Below are 11,853 nucleotides of genomic sequence, written 5' to 3' on the forward strand. Positions count from 1 at the left end.
AGGCAGAACTGTTGTTGAGAGGAGTCACAGCTTAAAATTGGCTTTAAATGTTGTCTTACTAGGTAAAAAGATGTATATAGCTAATCATTGGTTTCCTGCTCAATCCTATAGCAAGAGCCATGTATCTATTTTCAGTCTGTCTGTAGTGTATTTTGTGTTGTGTGTTTATTATGTGTAATCTGACATATGGGTTAGGTCATGGTAGAACTGAATGAGTTTATTCACACTTTCACTGAGTTCAGTTTAATCAGGTTAGAGCCAGTGGCTGGGGATGATATTTCTTGTGGAACACCAGTGAAATTTCACATCACATGCCGGTGATAATAAACCTGATTCTGATTCTGATACTGCTTGTTTGTTAAAAGATTGATAATTTTATTATATTGCTAGTTTTAACTTTGTTCATTTTTTTATGCTTCAAGATTGTTCGTCTTTGCAGGTTTCTTAATAAAGGATTAAACATACCCTGTTGAACTTTGGAAATTTATTATTGTGGAGAGAGCATCATACAGTATCATTACCATGCTTAGTCTCTGAGTGGTTTTGGTTTGTTTTCAAGTAACCCATTCTCCTGCTTTCTCCCTGTAACCTTTGATGCCCTTACTAATCAAGAACCCATCAAACTCCAATTTAAATATATCTAATGACTTGACCTCCACAACCATCTGTGGCAGTAAGTTCCATATATTCACCACTATCTATAATGAAAGCCCTCCTCATTTCTGTTCTAAAGGAACATCCCTTTATTCTGAGGCTGTACCCTTTGGTCCTAAACTCTTCCACTATAAGAAACATCCTCTCCACATCCACTCTATCTAGGCCTTTCAATTTCCCCCAATTTCTGATTGGATGCCATTATTTGAATGTGAAGTATTTATAATGTTGAATAACAATAAAGAGCATTCGGAGAGAAATAACATGTGGTAAAAAAAAATGCTTGCTTAGTGGTTGTTCTAACTACTCTATAGGACAATTTATTTGGAGTAAAGCTTTTTTCTGCATCATATTACCAGGTGCATCTACTGCGAAATGCTGGAGATGAAGTTACCATCACTGTTCAGTACCTCAGGGAAGCTCCTTCCTTCCTGAAGCTCCCACTAGGTAAGCAGAAAGAATCATATTTTTTTGTTTCTTTTCTACTTTGATGATAATCGTCTTTCAGTGATGGGGAGAGATTCTGTATCTATGCCCCTCCCAAAAAAAGGATGGCCAAATCATTCAATACATTTAAGGAGGAGATAAAAAATCAAGAGATTTGGAATTAAAAGGAAGTGGAACAGAAGAGGAGTTGAGGCTATCACAGACAAGCCATGATCATGTGATGTGGCAATTTGAGTGGCCGAGCTATCTTCTTGTGTTCTTTGTATTATGCAACAAGGTTGTAGAATCAGACACAATTATCGTGTTTTAGTTGTTTAGATGGAGACTTTAACAGACAAAGCACAGGATGATATGCTCCTAATGCAGACAAATGGGATGAGTGTGAATAGTTAAGCAGGTCAGCATGGACTTGGTGGGCTGAAGGGCCCAACTCTTTGAGGTACAATTCTAAAAAAATTGTCATAAAGAGTGCTTAAAGATTATCTTGTTGAATATGAAACAAAATGGGCTGAAGTAATGCTGCTGTCTTTAAAACTATTCTTCCTTGTTTATTTGGCTAATTGGTTCCATTAATTTTGAAACTTCCCCTGTGTGTTATTTCTTTTCAAACATTTTTGTAAATGTATTTTCTTTACCTTCTGAGGTGTATGTTGTCATTGTACACTTGGTGTTTGCTAACTGCAAAAAGAATGGAAATTATTATATAATGTAATACTGACATTTCGTGGGGATCATTTGCTTTACAGCTCCATGCTCTCTTCTTCTATTTCTGCACAATACTTTTCCTTGCAATCACAGGTTATACATGCTTGTCCTCTTCTGTTGCCACAGTCCCAGGGATTGAAGCATTCTTTCCAGATGAAGCAGCAATTTACTTGCTCTTCTTCCAATCTAGAGCTACGTGTTCAGAATATGGCCTTGATTACACTGGAGAACATAAAACATAGAATAGTACAGCACATTACAGGCCCTTCGGCCCACAGAGAAATCAAATACAATTTGGATGACTGCTTTGTGGAACACCTGAGTTCAGTCTGCAAGGACATCCCTGAGCTCTAGTTAGCTACCACTTTAATTCTCCATCTCACTCCCACTTTGAATGATCTCCTGCCCAAAACAAGGTTGAGGAACAAAACCTTATCTTCTGTCTGGACACTTTACAGCCTTCTGGATCTGTGTAGAGATATTAGCTTCATTGTTAGACACTACTAAAGTTCTAGAAGACTGGAGGATGACCAATATTGATCCATTGTTCCGGAAGTGTCAGGAGAATAGGCTAGGGAACTACAAGCCTGTGAGCCTGACTTTGGTTGTGTGGAACTTACTAGAGGGAATTCTGAAGGGCAAGATCCACCAACTACTAGGATAGTCAAAGCCAGATCATGAATAGTCATCATGATCTTGTGTGTGGCAGATCATGTTTTTTAAGTTTTTCAATGAGATTATTGATGGTATAGATGAAGCTAGGCTAGTGGATACTGTCTATGTAGACTTTAGTAAGGCCTTTGACAAGTCCCATGTGAAACAGTGACCTTGAAGTTTTGGTTGGATGGGATTCAGGGGAAGGTGGTGAGGTGGATCCAGGATTGGTTCTAATAGGAAGCAGAGGGTGATGGTTGAAGTTTGATTTTCCGACTGGGTCTGTGTTGGGATCTCTGAAGAACAGTCAGGATGAGAAACAATTTCTTCTGCCAGGCCATCCCTGCCGCATCATATTCGAAATGTTATTGGTTAAAGGGATAGAGAGGGCGGAAAAAGGGGAGGAGGAGTGGCATTACTGGTCAGGGACACTATTACAGCTACAGAAAGGGTGGGTAATGTAGCAGGATCCTCTTTTGAGTCAGTATGGGTGGAAGTCAGGAACAGGAAGGGAGCAGTTACTCTATTGGGAGTATTCTATAGGCCCCCTGGTAGCAGCAGAGATACAGAGGAGCAGATTGGGAGGCAGATTTTGGAAAGGTGCAAAAATAACAGGGTTGTTATCATGGGTGACTTTAACTTCCCTAATATTGATTGGCACCTGATTAGTTCCAAGGGTTTAGATGGGGCAGAGTTTGTTAAGTATGTCCAGGACGGATTCCTGTCACAGTATGTCGACAGGCTGCCTAGGGGGAATGCAATACTAGATCTAGTACTAGGTAATGAACCGGGTCAGGTCACAGATCTCTCAGTGGGTGAGCATCTGGGGGACAGCGACCACCGCTCCCGGGCCTTTAGCATTATCATGGAAAAGGATAGAATTGGAGAGGACAGGAAAATTTTTAATTGGGGAAGGTCTCGCCAATATATAAAAGGAGACCAGACGCAGACTGGGAGACCGCTTTGCTGAACACCTACGCTCTGTCCGCCAGAGAAAGCAGGATCTCCCAGTGGCCACACATTTGAATTCCACATCCCATTCCCATTCTGACATGTCTATCCACGGCCTCCTCTACTGTAAAGATGAAGCCACACTCAGGTTGGAGGAGCACCTTATATTCCGTCTGGGTAGCCTCCAACCTGATGGCATGAACATCGACTTCTCTAACTTCCGCTAATGCCCCACCTCCCCCTCGTACCCCATCTGTTACTTATTTTAATGCACACATTCTTTCTCTCACTCTCCTTTTTCTCCCTCTGTCCCTCTGAATATACCCCTTGCCCATCCTCTGGGTCCCCCCCCCCCGTCTTTCTTCCCGGACCTCCTGTCCCATGATCCTCTCATATCCCCTTTGCCAATCACCTGTCCAGCTCTTGCCTCCATCCCTCCCCCTCCTGTCTTCTCCTATCATTTTGGATCTCCCCCTCCCCCTCCCACTTTCAAATCCCTTACTCACTCTTCCTTCAGTTAGTCCTGACGAAGGGTCTCGGCCTGAAACGTCGACTGCACCTCTTCCTACAGATGCTGCCTGGCCTGCTGCGTTCACCAGCAACTTTTATGTGTGTTGCTTGAATTTCCAGCATCTGCAGAATTCCTGTTGTTTTAAATGATCCTGCATCACAGTTAGAAATTGACACATATTCTTGTATCATAGTTATAAATTGACACATATGACATTGTGCGCATCAGAGTTATGGTTGAAAATCACCAATGTAACTCCTTTAAGAAAGGAGAGTGGCAAAAAACATGGATTTATAAGCCAATTAGCCTGACTTCAGAGGTTGTTAAGATGTTAAGGTCTATTATTAAGGATGAGGTTTTGGGATACTTCAAGCACAAGATAAAACAGGCTGAGATCAGCATGCCTCCCTTAGGAGAAAATCTAGTCTGACAAATCTGTTGGAGGTAACAGGTAGAATAGATAGAGAGCCAATAGATGTTGTTTGCTTAGAATTACACAAGATGAGAGAGCATAGTTTTAAGGTGCTTGGAAGGAGGTATAGAGGAGATGTCAGGGGTAAGCTTTTTACGTAGAGAGTGGTGAGTGTGTGGAATGGGCTGCCAGCAGTGGCGGTGAAGGCAGAAACGATAGGGTCTTTTAAGATGCTGCCTGTCCTGCTGCGTTCACCAGCAACTTTTATGTGTGTTGCTTGAAATTCCAGCATCTGCAGATTTCCTCGTGTAGGGTCTTTTAAGAGACTCCTGGATAGGAGCTTAAAAAAACAGAGGGCTATGGGTAAGCCTAAGTAGTTCTAAGGTAAGGATATGTTTGGCACAGTTTTGTGGTGCGAAGGGCCTGTATTGTGCTGTAGGTTTTCTATGTTTCTATGTTTCTACCTTTGACAAGGTGCTGCACATGAAGCTGATAAAAAAGATAGGATTACAAGAAAGATGCTATCATGAATATAAGATTGCCTGTTTTGGCAGAAGGCAAAGAGTGGGAAGGAAGGGGGCTTTTTCTGATTAGCTGTCACTGATTAGTAGAGCTCCACAGGGTCAGTGATGGGCCTGTAACTTTTCATGTTATAAGTTAATGATCTGACTGATGAAATTGATGAAGCAGAAAATCTGCAGAAGGACGTGGACAGATTAGGAGAGTAGGTAAAATAGTGGCAAGTGGAATACAGCATGGAGAAGTGTATTTTTCTGCAATTTGATAGAAAGTGTAAAGGTGAAAACCCTACTCCTTCTGCCAAACTATTATTTTAATCAGGGATCAAATTCAGAAATCAGAGGTGCATAGGAAATTTGAAGTCCAAGTGCAGGAATCTCTAAAGATAACTTGTAAGTTGATTGGTAGTAATGAATGCAATGTCAACATTCATTTTGAGAGGGTTAAAATATAAAAGTAAGGATATGCTACTGAAGCTTATTATAAAGCATTGGTCAGACCAAAGTGGAGAATTTTGAGCAGTTTTGTGCACCATATTGAAAGGAAGGATGAGTAACAAATATCGAGAATCAAGAGGATGTATACAAGAATGACCATAGGAATGAAAATGAGGACCCATTTGTTAGCTAGAGTTTCTTTGGAGTTTAGAAGAATGAGGAGAGATCTCATCAAAACTTACTAAGTATTGGAAAGCCTGGACAGACTAAACACGGAGGGGATTCTTTCAATAGAAGACGAGTCCAGAACCATAGGGAATAGCTTCAGCCTTAGAACAGCAGAATTTCTTTAGCAAGAGGGTGCTGTATCTGTGGAGTTATAAATAATCAAACCTGTTTCTGGCGAAGTAGACCATGATGTACTAGATAGCCTAGTCATCAGTACTGCATTAATCTTTTAATAAGAATCAAAGTTGCAGGGACTGGGCTGCAGCCACTGTCAAAGCTTTGAAGACCAGAGGCACCAAGCTCGATGGCTTATTATGCTGTAGATTTGGAAAATGGAGGTAATGATTTCCAGTGTTGCAAAGGAAAAAGCAGTGTGATGTAATCTTACTTTTTGGCATATAGTTTCTGAGGAAAGGAGTTTGAGGGTAACAAGAGAATGAAGCTGAAAAGAATGCTGGTATTCAGATAATGCTATGCAATGTCCAGCAGAAATACTGTGTTTTGGAGAGCAGATTCTATTATCATATGCAGAATGGCTGTAGGGGTTTAAGTACACTGAAAGTTTGATACGTTAGGCACAATACGTTAGTTGGTTTTGGAGTAACTTTGTGATCTGAAACACTCCACACATAGCAAAGACCATCAGCTATGAAGCAACATTGTATTTCATGCATTCTTATTGCTTTTATGGGATACAAATACAAATTGTTTATGTGTATACAGTCCTTAATAAAGGGTCTTGGCCTGAAATGTCCATTGTTTATTTCCCTCTGTAGATGCTGCCTGGTCTGCTGAATTCATCCAGAATTTTGTATGTGTTTTTTATGTGTGTACAATGGCTTTGAAGGAAAGCTGAAGAAAAAGAAATGCTGATTTTTTAAGAGATGAAATGGATGGCTAAATGAAATTGGATTTATAGTTTCCAGAAGTAAAACCCAACATACATAGAATCATAAAGCATGGAAAAAGGCTGTTCAGTCTAACCAATCCATGCTGAACAAAATGCTGTAGTCCCATTTTCCCAGAACACAATAAGGTATAGGAGCAGAAGAAGGGCATTCAACCCATCAAGTCTGCTCCACCATTCAATCATGGGCTGATCCGATTCTTCCAGTCATCCCCACTCCCCTGTCTTCTCCCTATTCCCTTTGATGCCCTGGCTATTCAAGAACCTAACTATCTCTCCCCTAAATGCACCCAATGATTTGGCCTCCACAGCTGCTCGTGGCAACAAACTCCACAGATTTAGCACCCTCTGACTAAAGTAATTTCTCCGCATCTCTGTTCTAAATAGACATCCTTCAATCCTGAAGTTGTGTCCTCTTGTCATAGACTCTCCTACCATGGGAAAAAACTTTGCCATATCTAATCTGTTCAGGCCTTTTAACATTTGGAATGGTTCCTTGAGATCGGCCCTCATTCTCCTCAACTTCAGGCAATACAGCCCAAAAGCTGCCAGATGTCCTTCATACTGTAACACTTTCATTCCTGGAATCATTCTCGTGAATCTTCTCTGAAACCTCTCCAATGTCAGTATATCCTTTTTAAAATAAGGAGCCCAAAACTCACACAATGCTCCAAGTGTGGTCTCACAAGTACCTTATAGAGCCTCAATGTTACATCCCTGCTCTTATATTCTATACCTCTAGAAATGAATGCCAACATTATATTCGTGTTCTTCACCACTGACTCAAACTGGAATTTAACCTGTAGGCTATCGTGCACAAGGACTCCCAAGTCCCTTTGCATCTTTGCATTTTGAAAATTCTCTCTCCATCTAAGTAATAGTCTGCCTGTTTAATTCTTCCACCAAAGTGACTGACCATACACTTTCCAACATTGTATTTCATTTGCCACTTCTTTGCCCATTTCCCTAAACTATCTAAATCTCTCTGCAGGATCTCTGTTTCCTCAACACTACCCGCAATCTCTCCAGCTACTTCCTTCAGAACCCAAAGATGCATTCTGTCAGGTCCAGGAGATTTATCCATCCTCAGACTATTAAGCTTACTGAGCACCTTTTCAGTTGTAATTTTCATTGCACCTACTTCACTTCCCCCTACACTCTTGAATATCCTTTATATTGCAGATGTCTTCCACTGTAAAGACTGATGCAAAATACCCATTCAGTTCCTCTGCCATCTCTGCATCTCTCATTACAATATATCCAGCATCATTTTCTATTGGTCCTCTATCTACCCTCAACTCTCTTTTACCCTTTATATACTTAAAAAAGCTTTTAGTGTCTTCTTAGATATTAGTCAACAGCTTCCTTTTATGATTTATCTTTTCCCTCCTAATGCCCATCTTAGTTTCCTTCTGCATGTGTTTTAAATCTTCCCAATCTTCTATCTTCCCACTAGTTTTGGCTTCCCTGTATGCCCTTCTTTTGCTTTTACGTTGGCTCTGACTTCACTTGTCAGCCACGGTAGAGTCCTTCTTCCATTCAAAAATTGCTTCTTATTTGGAATATATCTGGCTTGTACTTCACTCATTTTTCGCAGAAACTCCAGCCATTGCTGCTCTGCTGTCCTTCCTGCTAGTGTCCCTTTCCAGTAAACTTTGGCCAGTTTCCCTGTCATGCCATTGTAATTTCCTTTATTCCACTGAAATACCAACATGCTGTAATTTAGTTTCTCCTTCTCAAATTTCAAAGTGAACTCTATCATATTGTGATCACTGTTCCCTAAGTGTTCCTTAGCCTTAAGTTCTCTTATTACTCCCGCATCATTACACAACACCCAATCCAGCACAACTGATCCCCTAGTGGGCTCAACAATAAGCTGTTCTAAAAAGCCAGCCCTTAGACATTCTACAAATTCTCCCTCTTGAGGTCCAGTAATGGTTTGGTTTTTACAATCCACTTTCATGTTAAAATTCCCAATGATTATCAGGACATTGCCCTTCTATCTCCTGCTGTAATTTGTAACCTATATCCTGGCTGCTGTTTGAAGGCCTGCCCTTGACCCGTTATTTACCCTTGACATTTCTTAACTCAACCCGTAAAGACTGCACCTTCCAATCCTACGTCATCCCTTTCTAATGATTTAATATTATTTCTGATACACAGGGCCATACCGCTCCCTCTGCCTAATATCCTATCTTTCCAATACACCATATATCCTTGGACATTCAGCTCCCAATGGCAGCCATCCTGTAGCCATACTTCAGAAGATCCTTCATCCTTCATCAGTTCCTCTGCCATCTCTGCATCTCTCATTACAATATATCCAGCATCATTTTCTATTGGTCCTCTATCTATCCTCAACTCTCTTCCTTCATCCTACAATGTCATACTTACCAATCTGTAGCTGAATTTCAAGATTGTCCATTTTATTTCTAATGCTGCGTGCATTCAAATGTAACACTTTCAGTCCAGTATTTATTGCTTTCTGTTGTAAATCATTCCAGTTGCTATGATTATGCCTCACCTCCTCCTGTCCTTCCTATTATCTCTGTTGCATGCTATCTTTGATTTATTTCTGTTTTCCACTTCCTCAGCCATATCATTCTGGTTGCCATGCCCCTGCCAAATTAGATTAAACCCTCCCTAACAGCTCTAGTAAACCTGCCTGCTAGGATATTGGACACCTTTGGGTTTAGGTGTAATCTGTCCTTTTTGTACAGGCCATACTTCCCCCAGATTAGAAATAAAACACTAGTTTATTCTTGTGGAACATCCCATACTAATGCAGTAGGAAATCTTATGGATGAAAACATGGCAAAAAGTGATTTAGGACATTGGGCAATATCAGAAAGAGTGTCCTTGTTAGATTCAGAGGACAACCATTTGATTTAGCAATTATACAGGTATATGAACCAACAACAGATGGAACAAATGAAGATATAGATAAATTCTATGAAGAGCTTGAACAAGCAAAGAATGGATGCAAATCTCAAGATATGGTTATTGTCATGGGGAATCTAAATGCTAAAGTAGGACAGGGTGCTGATGGAAATACCATAGGAAAATTTGGACTAGGGGAAAGAAATGAAAGAGGCGAGAAATGGGTGGAATGGTGCGAGATGAACAATCAGGTCATTATGAATACCTACTTTAAAAACCATCCAAGATGCTTGTGGACCTGGAAAAGTCCAGGTGATAACACTAGAAATCAAATTGACTTTATTACTATAAACCAAAGATTTAGAAACTTAGTGACTCAATGCAAAACATATCCAGGTGCAGACTGTAATAGTGACCTTAACCCAGTAGTATGTCATGTAAAAGTAAAACTTAAAAAACTAAAGAAGCAAAAACCTGAACCATCCCTGACTACTTGCAATTAATTAAAGAATAAAACTGAAGACAAAAATTTACAATTGAACTAAAGAATAGATTTCAAAGTCTAGAAGTAGAATCTGTTGAAGGTGATAACAATCATGTAGAAATGAAATTTAACTCTCTAAAGGATGTCTTGGGAGAATCAGCAAAGTCAGTAATTCCTAAAAAAGAAAAAAGCACAAAGAATAAATGGATGACAGATGAAATCAAAAATCTAATGGAAGAAAGGAGACGGAAGACAGCAAATCCTATAGAATATAAGTCCTTAGGTAAAAAATTTGAAAACTTATGTCGAAAAGCCAAAGAAGAATGGTTAAACCACAAAAGTGAGCAAATAGAAAGAATCCCTATTACTGATCCAAAAAGGTTACATCAACAAATCAAGAATATCATTGGTAAAAAGCTGCTCTGTTCTTCAGGTGGATGTTTGAAAGCAAAAGACAGTACCATTATTATGGAAAAAGATGAGATTATGAACAGATGGACTTGGTATATTCAAGAATTCTTTGAAGACGATCGAGGCAAAAAACCAGAAATTAGGAAAAACATTGAAGGTCCAAGTATTTTAAAATCTGAAGTTCGTAATGCAATAAATAAGATGAGGAAAGGAATAAGATGAGGTCCTGATGAATTAGTAATAGAACAAATTATTGACCTTGAAGATTATGGAATTAAAAAACTTACTGATTTAATCAATGACATTTATGAGACTGCAATAATACCTGAAGAAATGAAAAAGTCGGTATTTATCGCTCTTCCTAAGAAAGCTGGAGCAACAGAATGTGAATTACATAGGGCCATAAGTTTAATGAGTCATATCACCAAGATACTTCTAAGGATTTTGATGACAAGAGCTATAAGTAAGATACAAGCTGAAATAGGCAAAGAACAACGTGGTTTTGTGAAAGACAAAGGTACAAGAAATGTAATATTGATATTAAGGATACTATCAGAACGAGCTATTCAAGTGCAAAAAGATTTGTTTGTTTGTTTTATCGACTACACAAAAACATTTGATAAAGTGAAGCACGATAAGTTATTTGAAATATTACAGAAACTCTAGATCTAGATTCGAAAGACCTCTGCCTAAACAGAAATCTGTACTGGGAACAAACTGCCGCTGTAAGAATAAATGGAGAAGTGAGTCAATTTACGAAAATCAAGAGAGGTGTTAGACAAGGGTATGTTTTCTCCCCTGATTTATTTAATGTGTACAGTGCAACTATATTACAAAAAATAAGAGCCATCTTGGGAATCAAAGTTGGCGGTGAAAACATCAATAATTTCAGATATGCAGATGACACTGTGTTAATTGCAAATACAGAGGAATAACTACAAAACTTAGTTAATATAATTGTTGAAGAAAGTGCAAAAATGGGTCTATCTATCAATTGCACAAAAGACAGAATGTATGGTGATATCCAAAAAGAAGGAGAATCCTATCTGCAGGCTGAAAATAAACAGGGAAGACATAAAACAAGTACAGAACCTTTGCTGCTTAGGAAGCTGGGTGACATCAGATGGCAGGTGCGACTTGGACATCAAAAGAAGAATAAGGATGGCAAAAGACACCTTTAAGACAATGAAGAATATACTGACCAATACTAAACTAGGCATGACAACCCACCTCAGAGTACCGAAATGTTAGGTTTATCCAGTTATGTTATATGGCTCAGAATGTTGGACAATATCTAGTAACATGAGGAAATGAATTGTAGTGGCAGTGGCTTTTGAGGAGGATACAAAGAATATCATGGACGAAACGTATATCTAACAAGGATGTCATGAGCAGAGAAAACACAAAAAGAGAAATAATGTATGAGATCATGAAAAGACAAAGTAACTTAATTGGACATGTGATTAGGAAAGAGGAGTTAGAATGCACGATAATTATGGGAAAGATTGAAGGGAAGAAAGCAAGAGGAAGACAAACACAAATGATGATTGGAGACAACAGACAGAGAACTGGAAATGAATACCAATGAATTGATCCACTTGACCCGAAGCAGGAGTGTGTGGACCATGGCAGTCAAAGTTCAAACTGGGCATA

General features: G+C 39.4%; 1 protein-coding gene across 1 annotated transcript in view; it reads left to right on the forward strand.

Moving 5' to 3' along the window:
- Positions 1–11,853, forward strand: part of sntg2 (syntrophin, gamma 2) — a 292,569-nt gene that overhangs the window by 112,721 nt on the left and 167,995 nt on the right. Inside the window, exon 8 of the mRNA XM_072280480.1 lies at positions 1,014–1,101. Coding sequence (XP_072136581.1) covers positions 1,014–1,101 — 88 coding nt within the window. The remainder of the gene's footprint in view (positions 1–1,013; positions 1,102–11,853) is intronic.

This window comes from Mobula birostris, chromosome 2 (genome assembly GCF_030028105.1).
Source record: "Mobula birostris isolate sMobBir1 chromosome 2, sMobBir1.hap1, whole genome shotgun sequence".
NCBI classification, from domain to species: Eukaryota; Metazoa; Chordata; class Chondrichthyes; order Myliobatiformes; family Myliobatidae; genus Mobula; species Mobula birostris.